At 29.1% G+C, this 21,666-nt stretch overlaps 1 protein-coding gene across 2 annotated transcripts in view; it reads right to left on the bottom strand.

The window, feature by feature from the left end:
- The window catches only part of LOC145313163 (pseudouridylate synthase RPUSD2-like), an 85,239-nt gene that overhangs the window by 25,268 nt on the left and 38,305 nt on the right, over nt 1-21,666 (bottom strand). Inside the window, exons 2-6 of one of the 2 annotated variants that reach the window (XM_080152439.1) lie at nt 21,408-21,530; nt 9,477-9,564; nt 7,432-7,553; nt 6,888-6,988; nt 5,808-5,895 (exon numbers count right to left, since the gene is read on the bottom strand). In XM_080152439.1, the coding sequence (XP_080008565.1) occupies nt 5,808-5,895; nt 6,888-6,988; nt 7,432-7,553; nt 9,477-9,564; nt 21,408-21,530 (522 nt within the window). The remainder of the gene's footprint in view (nt 1-5,807; nt 5,896-6,887; nt 6,989-7,431; nt 7,554-9,476; nt 9,565-21,407; nt 21,531-21,666) is intronic. The other variant, XM_080152448.1, reaches the window with a different exon arrangement.

Below are 21,666 nucleotides of genomic sequence, written 5' to 3'. Positions count from 1 at the left end.
TCATATTGATTCCAGAAATTTTAGACTAGGTGGAAAAGTATCTACAATCTACATAACCAAGGTCTGGTTAGGTTAATCACATTAACGAATACGTCCAAAGCTTATATGGGCTTGGTATTTGATGGGTTGCGTTACAATAGCATAGCCTTAAACAATTTCATGACAAAATTAAGTTAATTCTTTTTTTGAATATGTAATTGGTATATCTGTTTAAAAATCAGTTATAGATTTTTTAATTATTTATTTTATTTATTTTTCCTACTTTATTTAAATTAAATTGCTCTCCGTTGTTGGTTCTCAAAGAAAGATACTATTTTAATATTATCATTTCTAAAGTATTTCTGCTAATTATAGATAGCACAGCTGTTAATAATTTATTTAACAACAGTTTGACTTACGTAAAGCATTTAATTGACGCGAATTACATATTTTTATATAAGCTATATCATTAGGAATAAGGAATAATATTAACTTGTATTGGCTTAAAGAGTAATTGAGTTTGTGCTCGCTTTTTTGTAGCAAAACTACTCCATATATTATTTTCCCATCTTTCCGTCTGTATGTCTATTGACCTTTTCAAAAAAATGTGAGATTATTGAGTGTTTTTAAAGAAAGACAACTGTTTTTTAATGAATATTCATATAAATAATAAATTGAGCATTTACTTCAAATCTAATTTGTTCATAGGTTTTTCAATTAACTGTTGGTTTATATTACTAAGCTTCAGTACCTTGTATGTTTTCATCCTTGTTTATTCAAAGAAATAAACAGTATTTTAAATTTATAATAAAAGAGCATGAATAGCCTTTAAATAAAGATATACCCTAGTTTATATCTTAAAATATACCACTTTAAAATTAGTTGAAAAGATTTTGGTTGCCTATACTCCTTCAGTGTATGTTCAACTCTCAAAGGTAAACAAAATTCCTTTTCGCTATAGCATGGACAAAGGAATAAGTAAATAAGTCATGATTGCGTTTTGAAATATCCACAAAAATCCACGACTCATACGTTTTTAGAAACTAAAAACCTAAAGCCCTGTAATTTTAAGAGAAGCTTTAGATTAGTCCTTTCCATTTGTTCCCAAAAAATGTATAGATTTGTTAGTATTTGATCTTTAATTATCTTTAAGTCTAGGGTCTTTCACTCTTTCTCACCTTTTCTCTCTCCCTATCTCTTTCTATCTCATTCTATCTTTCTATCCTGTAAAAGTTTTCAGTATTGTGACTGTTTGGTTGTAACTTCCCTCCCCCCCACTCCCTTAAGTTCTCCTTTCAAATTCTCAATTTCAAGTTTTATTGAGTGAAGGTTTATTATAAAAGTTTCATCACAAACTGAATTGGTAAAGTTGAAGAATGCCAATCTTCAAATCTCAAATCTCCCAACTGAAATCTTGGATTTGAAACTCCTGTGTAACTTTAGTGTGTTGTGTATGGTTTGACTATAGACAATACATGCTAGTTCATCCTTAGGTAAAATTAGATATTAAGCCATTTTTTAAAACTATATACACATGTAATTTTATTCGAACAAAGACAAACCACAGAGGGATTAGATTGTATAGTAGCTTAGCGAAAATGAATTTAGTTGTACCCAAAGAGGGGTAGACCAAAACACTCCAAAGAAATTATTGGGGGATGAAATTTTTTTCTGGTGTGGTAGTCCTACCCACCCCCCCCCCCCCAAAAAAAAAAAAAAAAAAATAGGTTATAACCATACGGCCGGCCATAGAGGTAGACAAACCAAGAAAATAGTTCTATCAACATGTTTTGCTTTATAAATTTTGTATGTATTTTTGTATCATTTATTTGAATAAAAACAATAAAATATGCTTTTATAACTCTAAATTGCCTTTTTTTGTTCAATTTATACATTTGTAATTACAGGTCTTGGCAGCCGCAACAAAGCCACTGTTTTTTCAACATGTAGAGTTGCCAAAATTAGCTGCTTATTGCAAAATATTATCAAGAGTTTATATCCGACATTTTAACATCCACAGCCGCATCAAAACCGCAAAATTTGCGGCTGCCACGCCTTGTTTATAAATCAATAAATAATGGTTGACATGTATCAAGTAAATTGTGCTGATAATTACATACTTGGATATATACTTTAGCCGCAAACCCACTGACGTTTGCTTTCTCTAATTATAATTAAAGCAGGGATTAAAGGGATATTGTACTGAAAATATATCTTTATGCCAAATAAGATAAGAAAATTTCTTTAGTGATCAAAGAAAGTAATTTAATAAAAGGGAGAACTAAATCTATTTGGACGAAATAATAGAAAATATTCTTTCTCTGCGGTTGTCTAATCCCTTAATTCTCATATGAAATTAAACATTTATAATATTTATAAATGCATGAATTATTTGACAACTAATTGTCTATCAAATTGTTTCAGCTTTCCAGAGAAGTATATCTATCATAAAAATAAAAGTAGGAAAATATGAACATGATTTTCCTTCTTTGGACTGTTATTTGAAGAGACATTATGAACAACAGAATTTTATACCGATTAAATGCTGATATTCTAATAATTACAATAAAGTCTAACGTTTAATTTTTAAGGAAAGAAATCGAAGCTCTAAGGCATTTCTGTGGTCTACACATTTTTTGGTTGCTGAGGGAAAGAAAGGGCTGTAAATTAATTAAACTAGTATTATCCCATCGCTTACTGATTTCTGATACATATTCTTTTTCTGTATATAATGTAATATATATACTTTCTTTAATTTAGATATATTGAAGAATAATTAAATAAGAGCTCCGCTACTTTGATTGGATGAAAGGTTGTGGATTGATTGTATTTGACTTGTGGTTACAATACATATATATACACACACAAACACGGATTTATAATCAAATATAATCAAGTAGCTGGATGTCTGTGTGTTTGTCTGTTAGTATGTGCTACATACGATCTGTCAATTCAGACAGACGGGACAACTATTTTTGAGAGAGCTTAGTATTTGTCCTAAGAATATTTTTTTTATAATTTGGTTAAAAATAGCTCTTCCCTTGGATCTTAGAGGGATAAGACAATGGACGATTAATTGATATTAGTTGTAAAGTTTTGACACACGTAGTTTGGAACCAACCAATAAAAATTAAATAAAAGCCTCCAAAGTTTATGGGCCAACGAATAAAAAACTGTAAAAAACTTTAGGTACCCTTGTAATTTACAGTCCACAGTCCCGTCCCTCTTGAAGTTCTACTCCCCCTTTTCTATATAGGGGTGAAGCCCCTAGAGGCTTAGTTCAGAAGGATTATTATAGTCTTTGAAGAAATTATAGGAATGTTGGAAAAAAAATTTCCCGTGGATAGTTGTTTTATTAATGCTGTACCCTTTCCTCCTAAATCCACTGGAACACGCTACTTTATGTTTACTTTTACAAATATATAGCTTAACAACAAGGATGACAACATTCATTTTGCTTCACCCCTAGCCTCTAGGGGAGGAAGATAAGTCAAGAAAATAGCCTAAAACCACCCTTTCTGACCAGCCATTTCCGATTTTATAGCTACAGGCAAAAGAAACTTAGTATCTATATTAGAGGATAGTGACTTTATAACGGGCATAATTTAACATAATATTTGTATAGATTAATGAAATAGAAACGTACAATTATGAAGAAACTGCGCTAATTTTAGCATTTGTATTATCTTTCTCTCTCTCTCTCTCATATGGGCATAATTACCCTTGTTTATTGATACACCATCAACTGAATAATCATTAGTTCCTTACCATAGGACAATGACATATCCATTAGACACATATTGATATATAATTAAAAATTAATTATTCACATTTTTACATAGATCAGTATTCTTTTAAAATTATACTGTTAGTACTTGGTAAAAATATGACCAGTTGCTTCGTTCCCTTACTTCAACAACTAAGAAAATAGCTTAAAACCAAGGGATCTATAGGGATAATACAATGATCAATAAATTGATGTACATCCCCTATTTTAATACACAAAATTACTCCTTTTGTAGATTACAATTAGTGGTTGAAAAGTTTGGACACTCAACTTAATAAACCAACCATTCAAAATCCATTAAAAGCCCCCAAAGTTCTAAAGCCAAGATAAAAACGTTACTATAAAACTTTGGGGACTAGTGTAATAAACAGCCCATTGTCCCCTCTCTCTCTGTAAAAACCTGCTAAAGAATTAATATTACAATTCTGATTTGTGAATTCTTGAATAATAATGATTTGTAGCCTTGGCCCTTGATGCTTGACATTTTTTGTTTACATAAGTAAATATATAAATTTAAAAAGGTGTGAGCAAAAAATCCTTTACTAAACACTTTGGTTATACAAAAGCCGTCACTTCGCAACGTTTTAAACGGTTTGTTTGCATAAGAATTTAGAAGGTGTTCATCCAATAAACTAAAAATTTGCTTTATAGATTATTTCTTGATATATGGATTTTTAATATTGTTAGATTATGCATAAAAAGATTAATAATTGAATATGAGTTATTCTTTTATTTGATATGATGCTCCAGTATGTCATCAAAACCGATTCATATCCGCTGGATTATAACCGCTGGATTATGGTTGTCAGCCATATTGAAAAACCATGTATGGCATGGTTAAACAGACAATTTTCCATAAATACTAAAATAAAAATTATAAAATTAAACCCGTTTTGTAGGTCCAGGCCTTCGGCCTCTACGAGCTTACAATACAAGTTTTAGACGTTTTTTTCAAGATTGAATGAACATATTTAAAGAAGAAGGAAGGTTGAATGTTAAGTGTTTACTTTACTTATACAATATATTTTCCCTGTGGGTCTCATTCAAGACATGGAGAGAAAAAGAATAAAAATCACAAAATTCTTTTTAGGGCGTTAACTTTTATTGAAGTAAGAAATAGCATAAAAAGCTATGAAAATACTGAATAATAGAGGTTATATTTTAATGTTCTAATGCCAGGTGTAATGACCGTTATTAAGCTCTCAAAGAGGAGAATCCTAGTCGTCCAGCGATTTGTGGGATAGTAAATACAGGCAGATATTCAAATTGACATCTGTGTACATTTTTCTCTACATAAACTTAATTTCTAATAGATTGATTATGAATACTACTTATGAAAAAAAAATACATAGGTATATTTTTTTCATAAATGTTTTAATAAAAATTATTTTAAGATTGTTTTAAGAAGGTACATCTTGTATAATAATTCAAGTTTAGTTGAAATATTTCAACTATTTAGAATAAATTTGTAATTAAAGCAGAGCTTACAGATGAATTCAACAACTTTACAATAACTTGGATTCTTTTCCAATCTAACAGTTAGGAAAATTAAATAGAGAATAATCATTTAAAAGCATCATGATGCCAATATGTGTGTCTGTCTAAAACTAATTTTGAGGGAAGGTACTTTGACGGGAAAACACGTTTCAAGCTAAATTAACTTGTAAAGCCTAACTAGCCTCATAGATTCTGTATATGTTCTGTATATTGTATACATATATATTGCTTTAAGTTTAACAAACAATGTTTAAAATCAAGATTCAATTAAAAGTTTTGAAATAATTTTTTTTTTCCTTATTTCGTCCAAAGTTCAAATTGTTATGAAACTCATCAAAATATTTTGTAGCATTATTTTGAGAAAATTTTCTAATTATTTCTAGTTTCTAAAATATCGTATATAAATATTTAAAAATTGAGTATGGCAGGTTAAAATTCAACCTATTCATTAAAGTCTTTTGGTTTGCTAGAATAATAAATTGGCTATCATAATATCAATCTAATTATCTAGCTAGCTACCTGGATATCTAGGTATGAAGCTTACCGGAAGTGAGCAAGGTTTATCCAGGACGACTAGATCTTCTGACAGGTGAATGAGCTCAATAGGCTTGGATAGCACGGGTGTCTCGTGTCTGAAATTTACAAAATAAGTCAGCTAAAATATTTTTGGTTTATCTAAATCTATTGATCTATCTTTATATCGATCATTGAATCTTGATGTCTTGCGCCTGTTTATATGTCTATTAAAACAATTATCTTACTGTAGCATTAGTAGTTGTTTTAATATCACTATTAGTTTAAGTTCATCTGTCTATCTATCTCTATACCTAGCTAGCAGATCATTATGTCTGAACCTATATGATGAATCTATCTATCTATATTAAGAGATATAAGTTTTCCGGAATTGTAATGTAGGGAGTAGATTTGAAATCTGCATCAAATTTTAAGGATTTTTTATAAAATTCGTTTTTTGTATAATTCTTTATCACAAAGCGGAAATACAAATTAAGTTAATTAATTTTGGCATCTGTGATTGGTGGATTTAAAAAATCTGCGCTCTGATTGGATGTAGTACATCATTCAACCAATTAGAGCGCAGGTAGTTTAAAATCCACCTATCCTATTGGTCAAAATTAATTAACTCAAAATGTATTTTCGCTTTTAGATAAAGAATTTTACAAAAAACGAATTTTATAAAAAATCCTTAAAATTTGATGCAGATTTCAAATCTACTCCCTACATTACAATTCCGGAAAACTTATATCTCTTAATCTATATATACATCTATCTAACTATCTATCTATCTCCATACCTGTGTACAATATTAGCTAGCAGATCATTATGTCTGAGCCTATATTCTGTATACCCTTGTCTATCTATCTATCTAAGTAAATATATATGTATATATCTGTATACCTGTGTACAATATTAGCTAGCAGATCATTATGTCTGAGCCTACATTCTGTATACCCTTGTCTATCGATCTATCTATGTAAATATATATGTATATATCTGTATACCTGTGTACAATATTAGCTAGCAGATCATTATGTCTGAGCCTATATTCTGTATACCCTTGTCTATCTATCTATCTAAGTAAATATATATGTATATATCTGTATACCTGTGTACAATATTAGCTAGCAGATCATTATGTCTGAGCCTATATTCTGTATCCACTTGTTCATAATTCACAGTTAGAGTTCCATCCAAAATACACCGCTCCTAAAACAAATAATGTTGATGTATTCAGTCAAATGCTTTGTTTAAGTCCAAAGAGCATTAACTTTCAAGATTAGTAAATTCTTCAAATGTAAATTTCTAACTGTCTATCTGTCCTTAAAAAATGCTATATATCTATCTATCGATTGATTTATCTTCCCACCTGTCTACCCACAGGGAGGGAGAGGACATTGGGCTGTAAATTACACTAGTCCCCATAGTTTTATAATAACGTTTTCTTGTTTGTTGGCTTAACATCTTTGCGGACTTTTACTTAATTAGATTTGTTGGTACATTAAGTTGAGTGTCCAAATTATTCAACGAATAATAGTAATCTTTAAAAAGGTAATTGATCAATGGGGATATATATCACTGCATAATCCATTGTCATATCCCTTTAGATCCCTAATCCACATATCCATCTACCTATCTATCTATAAACTTACATATTCCTCAACTGGATGAGCCCTGAACTCCCTGGCAAAGACATCAAGAATCTTCTCTCCGACCCATCTTCCCTTGGTGAAGGTGGTGAATGTGAAGTAGTACGGGTACACCTTTCTCAAACCTAAATTTCAACAATTCTATTAATTGTATTTTTTTGTATGAAATGCTTTTTACAAAAATTGCTGGAATAATTGTACACAATAAATCTTTTACATTCATGGAAAAAAATAATAAATAGCCTTATTTGTTACGGTATAAATCATGTAATGAAAAGCGTAGCAACTCTATCATATTTTATTACTTTCTTAGCTTTAAGCTAATATTTCTTTTCTAACATGAATGATTCCTCATCTGTCTAGCAAATATCATTGTAATATAAGCTGCGCTACTTTATTTGCTTATTATTCTAGTTTGTTTGATTATAACATTGCTACTATAGAAAAGCATAAAAGCCAATCCATTGAATATATAAAACCAATTAGTTAGGGGGAATAAGCTACATTACATTGTACACTCTATTTTGTCTTTTAAAGGGGTTTTGGCTGATTGCTATCATTTTAAAAGCGAAGCTTTTCTATAATTAGGGTCGGTCCGTCCGTACGTCCGTCTGAGATAGTTAGCCTTTATTCGTTAATTTAGGTATTTTAGAATTGTCCTATTGATTTCAAACTTTGCATGGTGATTCCTGTAGTAGTTAGGTACGATTTAAAAAGCGTAGCAACTCTATAATCGTTACCAGAATGTCCGTACGTCCATTTTAAACATATTGATTTTTTTACTTTGTTAATAACAATTTTTTGTGTGATAAAAACATCCGAATGATCTGATTTTTTTATTACTGATTCCTATTACAATAAGGTACAATATTATGAGCAAAGCATCTCTATAATCAAGTATTAAAAATGTTAGTATGTCCTTACACAGAATTCCATATTTAAGAAGTTTTGCAACAAATTTACGTATAATTTTGTCAAACCTTATATTTTCATATTTTGTATATTCAGTCTTGACACTCAACAAAAGTTTATGTTCGTCTGTCATATCGTTTCAGAGCTTCGCTTTTATGGATGTTGTCATCCTTGTTAATTTTAAGCTGTGTGATTTTTAAAACAGCGTAAAGTGTCCAATAAAAAATGATGTCATTCAACAAATGACCAAATATAGGCCAGTATACAATTTACCATTGGTCAATTACAATGTATACAGGCCTATCATTGGTTATTTGTATTGTATGTTGTCATTTTTTATTGGATACCACACACTGTTTCATACTTTTTCGCTAATGAAAAATAGTTTTATTAGATGAAACTGAATTGCTTTTCTGATATCGTAATTTTTTTTCAATTTCAGGGAGGATTTTTATCTTAATTTTATTTAGAGTGGGTTGGGTGTATGTATAATAGATACAATTTTCTGATATAGAATGGGACACAAAATATTAGCATATAGATAAACCTATAAAATATCCAACCTCACCATTGTAATACAGATGTAAACTAGAGAGGTAATTTATGCAAGTGAACAACTGTCCACACAGCTTGTATAACATCAATAAGATTTACATTAGGCTGTTCCATAACATCAATAACATGTGGATTAGCCTGTCCCATTTTCTTACCAACATAATCAATTAATGTTTCCCTTCATAAGGGTTTTAAATATACCTATATCATAACATTATTTATAAAAACATTGAGATTTTCAAAAAAAAAATTCTTTTTCAAAACGACAAATTAAAACGGGGGTTACATCTAATTCACAAAACATTGCTATTTCTTGTCTAATTTTATAGTGTAGACAATTTTGTAATATTATTCCAAAAAACAATTCATAAAAGTTTTAAAATTAGGATTAGGATAATGTTAGAAGGGTTGGAAGATTAATCAATTTGATTTAAGAACTTTTATCAATTGTCTTTCGCATTTTTTGTACCCAATCATTCAACATTAATAATGTATACTATATTTTTAGTTTTTTTTTCTGAAGTAAAATTGATGAGTATCTGAAAAAATGTATGACTGTTTCTATATTAAGTAAAATGTACCATTTTCTACATAATATGAAGTTTCATTGTATCTATCATCTGTGAAGCCAGGTCTCTTCGCTTTCAGGGCCTTAGTCTCGATCTTGGCCTGAAAATACATAAACACTGTGAGTGGGTCGAAACTACACAGTTAAATATTCATTTCATTGCTTTTTTATATATGCTTAGAACTTTTAAAACAAAATACTTTTATAATATGTGATAGGGATAAGGGATAATTAAAGATAAAAAAGACAGTATTTCATTCAAAAAGTTCCAAAAAATCATCTATTTATAAAATCTGTATTTTGTTATGACCTTCTAAATGTTAGTTTTAAAGAAAAAAAACATATTTCATGAAAAATTTTCGTCCAAAATGAATTAGTAAGCTGTATTTTTGGTGTTAGAAATATCATTTTCTTTAAATGTTTTCTGGTTTTAGGTTTACTTTAACCAAATCTTAATCATCCAAGCATAAAATAATCATAAAAGGGCATTTTGTGAGTTATTTATTTAAGATTTCGATATAATAAACAATTTATAAAATTATTTGAATATTTTATGAAAAATATGACTTCTGACAGGCTATCATGTTGAAAAAGTAGCCTCTTTTGTGATTTTATTTCCCAGATATATCAAATTTGATGAAAAACTAATGTATGTTCCAATAACCTGTAATGAAACAAGGATGTCAACATCCATAAGTAGGGGAGCACAGAATAATAATTTTGCTTTTTTGACAAACAAATAAAAAAATGAGTTTTGGCAAGAGCTATCTTTACAGGAATTTATGATATATACATCTTTGTTAGCTGAAGATAGAAATGAGGATGAAATCAGCGCTTTTCTCGTTACTGACGGACGGACATACAAGATAAGTTATGGAGTAGCTTCGCAACTAAAAATGCATTATATTCTTTTTACACAAAATTGATGCAAAAGATGCGCGGAGATGAAATTCATAAAGAAAAGTATTTTTAAACTTCAAAATTCGAGCTTTTATAAAACTTTGTTTTATAATATTAATTTTAGATTTTCTCGTATCATATAACATTTTAATTTTTATACATCAAATCCGATTTGTATATGGTCCTGTATTATAATATTTTGAAGACTGGCAGGTCTTTTCAAGGTAAATCTTAATTTGCATGCAATAAAAGTAATTTAAATTATGAATAGTCTTTTTAGATCTCTACATAAGTGCTCTAGTCCAATTTTTCTAGATATATTAATGTTTTTAAAAGCGAAGCTTTTCTATAATCAGGGTCGGTCCGTCCGTACGTCCGTCCGTCCGTCCGTAACGGTGGCTTTTTTCATTAATCTAGGCATGTTATAATTGTCCTATCGATTTCAAATTTTGCATGGTGATTCCTTTAGTAGTTAGGTACGATTTAGAAAGCGTAGCAACTCTATAATCATTACCAAAATGTCCGTACGTTCATTTTAAACATGTTGAATTTTTTTACTTTTTTAACAACAAATTTTTATGTGAACTAATCATCTGATTGATCTGATTTTTGGTATATTGATTCCTGGGACAACAAAGTATAATGTAATAAGCAAAGCAACTCTATAATCAAGTCCTAGAAATGTAAGTATGTCCATAATCATTATCCTGAATCAAGCCATTTTTTTCAACAAATTTACTTACAATTTTGCTTTGACCCTTATACATTTATATTAGGATTATTCAGTTCTGACACTATACAAGTGTTAATGTCCGTTTGTCCTACCGTTTCAGTGCTTCGCTTTTATGGATGTTGTCATCCTTGTTATAATATGATCTTGTATTTTTGCTTCGGAACAAAAATATAAACATAATACAAAAGTCTGCTACGAGTCAAACAAATCATATTTTATGTCACTTATACCATAGTGTAACCTATAGAATTACAAATCATAAATAGAAAGGGAGGGGTCATTGGGCTGTTTATTACAATAGTTCCCAAAGTTTTATAATAAAGTTTTCTTATTTGTTAACTTTCAATAAATCTGATTGGTTGGTTCATTAAGTTGACCGTCCAAACGTTTCATACACTAAGTGTAAACTACAGAAGATGTAGTTTTATGTATCATCATTTGGAATGTACATAAATTTATCGGTCATTGTATTATCCCTTTAGATCCAGCATAAATACAGTTTTTTAAAATAGTTTTTTCACAAAGTTGCATATATCATAAATAATTTCCTATTTCATCATTATGTACTTCATAGGCCACACTGTAATAAACGCATAAACCATAATTTTATGTTTTGTCAAGTTCCAATTTCTACTTATCCTAGGATGTACATAAACTTCTTTTTACAACCTAGGTTAGTGGTTGAACAGTGTATTGGGTGTCCAAATGTTTCAACCACAAATATTTTAGCAATATTAAAAAATTTTATAAGATTTTTTACTTTTTTGCTAATTGTAAACTTTAATGTAATTTTTTCTATAGTCACTAATTCTATAAAGACTATTTGTAGCTGGACAAAGTGTCTCAAAAATCAGCCTTGTAATGTCATAAAAATGAGTGATAATCCATCTCTTTTTTAGGGGTTTTCTTTCCCACTTCTCCTCTCATCTCTCTCATTTTTATGACGTCATATGGCTGATTTTTTATACACTTTGTTCAGCTACGACTCTTTGAAAGCTAATTAATTATGGGATTAGCTGGTTTAAATGGACATCATATTGGTAATCTATATCTCAGCCGATATTCATTCCCGCGTCTCCCTATTCAGATGGTTATATCCATCCATACATACACATACATATCACATACATTTAGTTACATGAATATATGTAACACTTTGATATTGATTTTTCCATATTTTTTTTAAATTTCGGTTTGCGCATTTTTTTACAAATTTTTTTAAAAATCTCTATTTTTCTGTCAATTTTTTTTTATGGCGTTTCCAGCTACAATATCTACGCAGTTTCTCAATCTAAATATGTGTATTGGATTGGCCTTTTTACTGATATATTTTTTTATAAAAAATGTTTTAGGACAGGAAGACAAGCACTAAAATTATCCCCAATAATATAGCTATTGGCCTTCTTATTGATATAAATAGTATCTCAATATAGCATCAGAACAGTATGAATAGATTCAATTGGGCTACAAATAAAAAGGGGAAATAGAGAAATAAGAAAATGATAATAATATTGTAGATATACATATAGTTGTTCATATTATGAAAAGAGTGTTTGTGTGTGTGTAGCTCACTCATGTATGGTTATTGTAAAGTAATATATTAATGACTTGATATGTATCATATACACACACAGTAATTGGCACATTCCTAATTCTTTTCTTGTTATATACCATATATATTTTTATAACAAGTAGCTTCATATCCATAAAAGCGCAGCAGTAACAAGTATTTTTCGTGTATTTCCCGTTGTGTGTAAGCGTTTAGTCAAATGCGGTTATTAAGTCAAATTGTTCTTAATTATGAACATTTCATGTATATCCTATTATATAAAGTAGTAAGCGTTTTTTTGTCTGTCCCGAATGATCTCGCTAACTGCTGAACCGATATTGTTCTCCTTTACAGTGAAGCTTCTTATAGGTCCTTGGAAGGTTTTAAACTATTTTTCGTAAGGGTGTCTTCACCCCCTTCTCCAACAAAAAAAAAATTATAACTCTTTTGAAACTTAAATTTAAAATAGGATGAGGTCGACTTTTCCTTCTCCTACCAGTGCAGTGCCCCTAGAGGCTTCTAGGGGGCGTAGCCGCTAGTATATTATATTTGGTTTAAATTAAGAACAAGGCTAAGCATTCGGTAAGACGGAGGACGTATTGACAGTCCATTGATATAGAGTAGCTGGGCTATAAATTATGTATATATTTGGTATAAAGAATGTTTATTAATGTTTTTCCTACATAAAAAAAGAGCATGACAGGAGGGGGATATAAAGAATATGGAGGGGGGGGGGGGGAGAAATGAATGTGCATGTTTGATTAGATTTGGTTGTAATGTGATGTAAGGAAGGCTTTTGACTGTGTTCATATCTCTTTCACTGATGAAAAATAATAGATTCTTTATGCAAGAGAATGCTGTTTATTTTTGGTTGTGTAGCTACTCTCAAACAGGGTATTATTGTTTAAGCTTTATCATAATCTGTGATTTATTTACAATACTGCCCGTAAGAATACATAAACAGTTGTTTTCCTATTAATAGCTGCTTCTTAGCATAATTGTCCTTGTTAAAAAAAGTTATCTTATCTGATATATGTAGATGTAAATTTATTGTTTAAAATAAACATTGAAAGGAAAATATTGGGTTTTCAATGTATCTAGCATCAGTATCTATGTATATTGTATACATTGTATATTCTCAGATTTGAATAATTCTCAATAGTTTTCCATAAATATTTCCCTATTAAGCTTTAGTCTTGCTTCTAGTTTATCAACATTATGTTTAAGTAACATGAAATTGTGTAATAGTTAGAATAGTGTTTTATTCTAAATATATGATCATATAGGTTAAATGTCGACATAGCTTTTACTTATCAAAGAAAGTTTATTATAAGTCAGCCATTGCCATCTTTTTTTTTAGTGTCTTATGTCTGACAGTCGAATATGTGTCATCTTAATTTTTCTAGGTTTTACAGGATTGGTACAGAGATAGAGTTGGATATTTCTTTACTTGAAAGTGATTTGTTTTGGTTGTATAATATATCTGTAGCAATTCTTCAAGCAATACACAATACTCAGGCCTTCAAAGTTTTTGAATACTTTACAAGAAGCCTGGTTGTATTTCAGATATTCTAGACAATTTGTTATTTAGTAAAGCCTATAAAGATTTTCTGATACAATATAGCTACTAACTTTTTTAGAAATTATCTATTGAAATTTTTTTATTCTAATGTTGAAATCAGAAATCTATTTAAATTTTTAATTTAAAGGCAAAGCTTTTCCACAATTATGTAAGGTCCATTCGTCTATTTCATTTCTTAAATTTAAGATAGACAGTTTCCAGTATATCATATTGATTTTTATTAGCTACACTGGTACATACACCCAATATTTAAATAAATAACATACATTCAAAGAAGTTGGGATAGTTTTAGATTCTTACACTAAAAAACAGACATATGTCTACTTGAAATAAATCCAATATATCTTTGACGATGGAAATTTGAAACCCACGGGTCAATATTTCTCAGATATTCCCCCTATCTACGAACGGTCCAAAGTCGTTGATAATAATTAGGGAAAGGGTTGAAAATGGACATGAAACAGAAATATTAAAATCTTTTCTAAATTTTTACGATCCTGAAAGTTAATATTTACTGATATTTTCCAATAAATTTTTTCGTTCCGTCAAAATTTGGAAAAATAGCCAATATAGCTGTCTAGAAAGAACACGAAACCTCTACACCTAATATTTTCTCAGTGTTTTTTTTTACTTTTTATACAAATTTTTTTTTAAAATTAAATATTGATGAGTTTTTTATTTTTATAGAATGAATTATAAAAAAAATAATATTGGTTGATTGGTTTTTGCGATATCAGAACTCAGAACCATATCAGTTTTACTTTTAAACAATTCAATAAATATGAAAACTTTAAAAATTAAATATTGATGAGTTTTTTTTATTTTTTTAGAATGAATTATAAAAAAATAATATTGGTTGATTGGTTTTTGCGATATCAGAACCATATCAGTTTTACTTGTAAACAATTCAATAAATATGAAAACTTAGATATAAAATTTGTATAATAGATAAGACTTTTAAATAATTTATTCTCCCCTTTCTTTATTCCAAAAATCTCGATTTTTCTTTCATTGTCATATCCTAGTATTTATTATGTGTATTTGTATTGTCGTGTGAGTATGTGAGAGGGTTGTAAAGTACACCTTAGGAGATAAGACAATGGATGATAATCTTGTTATCCTTGTTTAGATTACATTTAATAGATGCCTATTGATTATAGGACATGTCAAAACATAAATACAAGGATATTTTAATTGGTTGGTTAAATTATTAACTTTTTATCTAACATTGGCTCAAATAAAAGTAAAATTTATTTTTTTAAAGCGAAGCTTTTCTATAATTAGGGTCGGTCGGTCCGTCCCTCCGTACGTCCGTTTAAGATAGATAGCTTTTATTTATTCATTAATTTAGAATTAACCGAACGCTAAGCAAGATAGATAAATTACCATCCCCCCCCTCTCCCTCACATAGCTGTTAAGACTTAAGATTTTTTGTTTCAGGCTTTCAGCGTATCTACTCTATAATAATCCACCTTCCAAAGTTCCAACACCCTACATTCTCCAACCCTCCACCCTGCTTACTGTCTTCTACATTTCAACTCAACCATATATCAAACTTGCTAATATCATAAAGTGAAAGAAAAGTTAAAAAATAAACCACCAATAACCATTAAATAATGTATTAATCATTCTAACTCAAGTAATATGTACTAATTTAACCTAACATACTAACAAAACAATAATCATAACTTTTTTTACTTTAATGAAATAAATATTCTAAATAAATAAATAAACTATGTTGACTTAAATAAAATGAAAATAAATATTTTTATTTTATTTGGATTGGAGTTAGTTTTGTAAATTGTAACGTTTTGTCCTTGTTCTCTAAGGTCTCATATTTCTTGTATGATGAGTTGACCCTTAGCTTTATGAGGTCATAAATGTTTCCCCCCCCCCCCAAAAAAAAAAAACGCTGAATCGATAATAATTTATTACACTAGTGTAGTCTCACCCCTCCCCTATTTAAGAAATGTTGTCGATATATATATGCTAATGATATTGATTCACCCCTACCTCGCCCCCCCTAGTTTGAAGGTTGACCGTTACGATACAAATATTGACCCCTCCCCTCCCCCCCCCCACCCAAGAAATAACAATTCAAAACATATGGAAAATAGGAATTAGCGAAGCTTTTCTATAATTTGTGTTGGTTATAGACGTCAGTCTGTTCATCATTAATATGTTAGTATTACTATTTTATATAATTTATAGACAGAATACTTACTTATAATTTTGATTATACTTATGCATTTATGTTAATGTTCCCCCCCCCCCCCCCCCCCAAGAAATAACAAAACAAAACATATGGAAAATTCAAAATACTAGGAATTAGCGAAGCTTTTCTATAATTTGTGTTGGTTATAGACGTCAGTCTGTTCATCATTAATATGTTAGTATTTATATAATTTATAGACAGAATACTTACTTATAATTTTGATTATACTTATGCATTTATGTTAATGTTTTGCTTTAATGGATATTGTCATCCTTGTTAAAAATTTTTCACACATCCCAACACTTGATATTGACCCCTCCCCTCCCCCCCCCCCCCACCCAAGAAATAACAAAACAAAACTTATGGAAAATAGGAATTAGCGAAGCTTTTCTATAATTTGTGTTGGTTATAGACGTCAGTCTGTTCATCATTAATATGTTAGTATTTTATATAATTTATAGACAGAATACTTACTTATAATTTTGATTATACTTATGCATTTATGTTAATGTTTTGCTTTAATGGATATTGTCATCCTTGTTAAAAATATTTCACACATCCCATGTGCTTGTTAAAAATTTTCCACTGGAGGGGGAAGAAAGTCAAAGGTTTATATATATGACACGTTTATAACCCCTGCCCCCCCCCCAAAAAAAAAAATACAAAGAATAATCCCTTTATTTATTTAAATTTTCCTTTATAAAAATTTTCCATATATATATATATATAAGGAATTAAATGCCTGGAGGGGGAAGAAAGTCAAAGGTTTATATATATGACACGTTTATAACCCCTGCCCCCCCCCAAAAAAAAAAATACAAAGAATAATCCCTTTATTTATTTAAATTTTCCTATATATAAGGAATTAAATGCCTAAATTACCAAAAAAGCTATTCGTTTTTTTACGGAAGGACAAACTGACCCTAATTATAGAAAATTATTGTATTATTATTATTGTATGACTATGAAGATCTCATGTTATTTAGTTGACCCTTTTTAAAAAAATTTCAATTTCCCTTCCTTGCGAAAGAATGTTTTTAAAACTTAAAAGATATGAAATGATATTATCAGATATTATCATCAATCTATACAATCAAGCATACACCGGAAACGGATGATATCAAATAACAGGGAATCTATAAATATATTGTTACAAATACAATTACAAACTATTATAAGTTAACTTTAATATATTTCATTATCGTTATATACTTTTTTTACGTAATGCAAAATTATACTTTTTTAATATTAGGAAGAATTTTTATTTTACCCTGTAAAAAAAGCAATGAAAAAAGTAAGACGTCTAAAATGTCGTATTCTTAACAGGTAGACTTTTTGGAGTAAGGAAATTATGTCATCACATTAATTTCATAGAAAGAACCTAAAAGTCTAATATATTTAGTAAATTTTATTTCGGAATTGTTTAACGAACATACTTCATTTAAGATTGCGTGATTTATTTCAGAAATAGAAATATACAACGTAAAAATTTATTATTTTTCAAAATCTAGTATTTATTTACGAAGCACTTCGTAAATAAATATTAAGAAATTTGAATATTTAGAAAAATATAAATAGGGAGCTATTTGTGAACGAACGGAGAGGGGAATATATATCATATTCTTGAAATAGAATTCTTGGCGACGTTAATTAATATTCCCCAATTTCAATATTATCATGTCTCTAAATTCCCTTTTGATTTTTCTCGAAATACGATACGTTTAGGGTTTGGAATACTTAATATTTTAAATATGTAGTAGACACATCATTGCTAAAAAATCTGTTTATTATTGTACAAATAAGCATTAAAATTTTATTTTAACTGTGTATTATTTGTTTTTTTATACTGAAAAATACTAGATTAAGTTCCTTCTCAATATAAATACCATTAACTTTTCATTTGTAGTGTAAAAAGGAAATATTTTTCTCTTCTTCAAAAATGAAAAAAATATCCTCCAAACAAATAAAATTTCACCTTTCTTTAACCCTAAAAAATTTACAAAATGTATTTCCAATCCCAGAAAAAAATTGTGGGAGAAATGAGTTAGAATGAGAAACCTAGAAAAAATAAATTCCTTATGGAATCAGAATAGGGAACTGGTATAGTATCTGAAAAAAATTAATAGCCAGTCAAAAAAAAACATTAATCTTCATTTATACCATTTACAGCAAGTAATATTACTAGTGGATAAAAAAGTGGTTAAGAAAATATTTTTTTTTCTTGTAACATGTCCCTGTCCCAGGATAGTGGAACCGCTGGAAATTTCTCATCTATCTCAATTATGGCATTGCATTGCAAGGAATTGGAATTTCCCTTTTTTATTCCAGTGGGCCACCTAACCTCCCCCATCTTATTATACTGAACAACAATGTGATGGATTTGCTTTGGTTGATGAAAGTCCCCTATTGGGGACATTTGGGGACTAAATTGATAAACATTGAGGTTTTGGGGGGTTGTAACTAATTCCCTAGCGATTTAAGTTATTTTGACACACACAACCACTTCTAACTTTATAATCAATAATAGACAGATATTACATTTGAAAATAAATATGTTTTTTAGTTTCTGATTTAACATTTTTTATATAAAAATTTCTAAAATTTCGAAGCCTTTAGGTTATGGTTTAGTAGGCTTAAATTCAATTTGCTGTTAGATGGAAAAGATACAATTTTATTTAAAAAGTTTTCTTTTTTTCAGAAAAGGCTATATAATATGATGTTTTATATTTGTTTATTAGGACAAATATTTTGTTGAGGTGCCTTATCTCTGATTAATTATATCTTATAAACATTTTTAACTTTCCATTTATATAATTTGATATCTACTCCCTTAATATTTTAATTGTTTTTGCTCTTCAATGGATTCATTCTATTTCAATTAAATACTTTAATAGTGTCTTATCGCATCGTATTTTAGACAGCTTCCCGCTGATATTAAGATTATAAGATTAAAACCAGTTATATCAGCCCCGAGGGGCCAAAGACCCATTCCTACAAAACTGGTATTAATTTATTTCATTTATGATTTTATTCTAATAACTGTTGAAAATTGTCTTTAATGCGATGTTATACATTGTTTTTTAGTATCGCTGGGAACCGGTTTTGATATTAATCGGTTTCGAAGCCATACTGAAAATGAAACTATTCTTAAATTTTGTAATGAAGAAAATATTTCAGTATAAAAAGTACAAGAACTGAGAACATTTATTGTCAAAATTGTTTGAAAAAAAACTTGTACTTTGAAAAATATTAGCACACAACAATATTAGGTTCAGGAATTAAGGCCATATTGCTTTCATCCTCCGCTACAAACATCCAGCAAAAACATTCATTAATCAAATCTGTTAGTTGGTATATTTCACAAGGAAATGGACAGTTTTTGTGTTCATGTGTCAGCTTCATTTATTACATAAGAAATAGGATAAATATTATGTTGATAAAATGCTTTAATAAATATTTTCATGACTTGCTGAACATTTTGAAAGAAGCTTTAAGTTTTGGTTTAAGTAATGATTTCCAGTATGGCTTCGAAACAGGTTTAATTCTTATAATTTTCATTTTAATATTCGCGGAAAGCTGCCTAAAATACGATACAATAAATAACTATTAATGAAATAGTTTTATTGATACATAGGATTATAGGTTTACCTAATCGAACAGATTGTAATTTATGAAAAACATTCAAAATGCTCAGTTTAAAAATAAAACTTTATGGCAATGTACTTAAAATATTTGTATTTTAGGTGACTATCATTTATTTTCTTGGGTGTTGAGTAACTTTAAATACCCTAGACTATTTTTTAAGACACTAAAGTATCATTTTACTCAAATAGCTAAAATCATGGAAACAATTATTGATGGGTTTCCACAAAAAAAAGTTTTCTACAAAGGTGGACAGATTTAAAATTTTCCATAACAAATGCGTAAAGGTTATTTAAGCAGTAGAAATAAATACCCTTGATAAACTCTTTATTTTGCAAATAGCTTTTTTTGTCTAGAATTTTAGGCATTTGAATTTAAATTTGACCGTGTACAGACTGTTATTTGAAATTATTTGAAATTGATCGGGGTTGGAATTTAGTAAATGTCTTCTATGTCTAGTTTTAAACAAATTCTGTCGATTTTTAGGGGCTTTTAAAATGCTTTTGTTTGGTATAATCTTACTTAATTCTACTGGATGTTTTGTCATAAATTCAAATGTTTTTTTTCTAAGAGTGATTTTCATTTTTGAAAATCAGATGTTTCCTAAATATTTTGTCTTGTTAATATTTGTCATCTTCAGAGGCATGTTTTGTCTCTTAATTTCGGCTAGTCATATTTTAGCTTTTCATTTTGGAACAAAAATATTTAACAATATAGCTTTTAGATTAACATTTTACAGTCATTTTAACAGCAATTCATTGTATTTACTGATGTTAAAAACTTCAACAGTTTGATAAATTACCAGTTTTGGAAGGTCATTTTTTCATGAGATACTATTTTCACAAATAATATTGTTTTTAAATTATCTTTCTCCATATCTGTCACTTGATAAGGAAAAATAACAATTGAGAAAACAGAAAAATGAAGTAAATAATTTAGAAAATTTTCTATCTACTATAGATTTCAATGTTCAAAATATGATTTAACTGAATTCTCAAGTGATATTTTTGTATTTTTTTTCCTGTTAAATACATCTACATGCACCTTTTTTTTCAAACCACTAACGACATTTAATACAGTTTTCCCACTAAAAAAGTCCATTTTAGAACAACTTTATTGAAGTAGTTTTTCTCTAATTTTTATAATTATTCTTAAGTGGACTTTTTTATATCCCCTTTCCACTAACATTAAACTTTTTTTCTTGGTTAAAAACGCCATTGGATCAACAAGAACAACACTTAAACACAGCAGCAGCCAGCAGCGAGGCTAGAGCTAGAGAGCGATGGCGCGCGTGATATCGAGAGAGAGGAGAGTAGCACTTACTTTTTTAACCTCGTTGTGAGCAATATCTTCGATAATCTTCCGTTTTTCTGCAAGTTTTGTTTGCAGTGGAATAGAGTTGAGAGTGGATAGTGTGGTGAGTCCTGATGTACTGCCCGTACTGTCCTGGAATACAGCAAAGTCAGCCAAAAATAATAATAAGTAAGAAATTTATATATAATAATGATATAAATAATACACTGTAAAAAAAATATTTCTGCATTTAAACTTTTCCAGTAATTCTTGATATTAAAGTTTATTT

Source organism: Acartia tonsa, chromosome 1 (assembly GCF_053477335.1).
Source record: "Acartia tonsa isolate MP-2025a chromosome 1, ASM5347733v1, whole genome shotgun sequence".
In the NCBI taxonomy this organism is placed as follows: domain Eukaryota; kingdom Metazoa; phylum Arthropoda; class Copepoda; order Calanoida; family Acartiidae; genus Acartia; species Acartia tonsa.
Note: the sequence above shows the minus strand (reverse complement) of the source record. Positions and strands in the feature narration are given on the sequence as shown.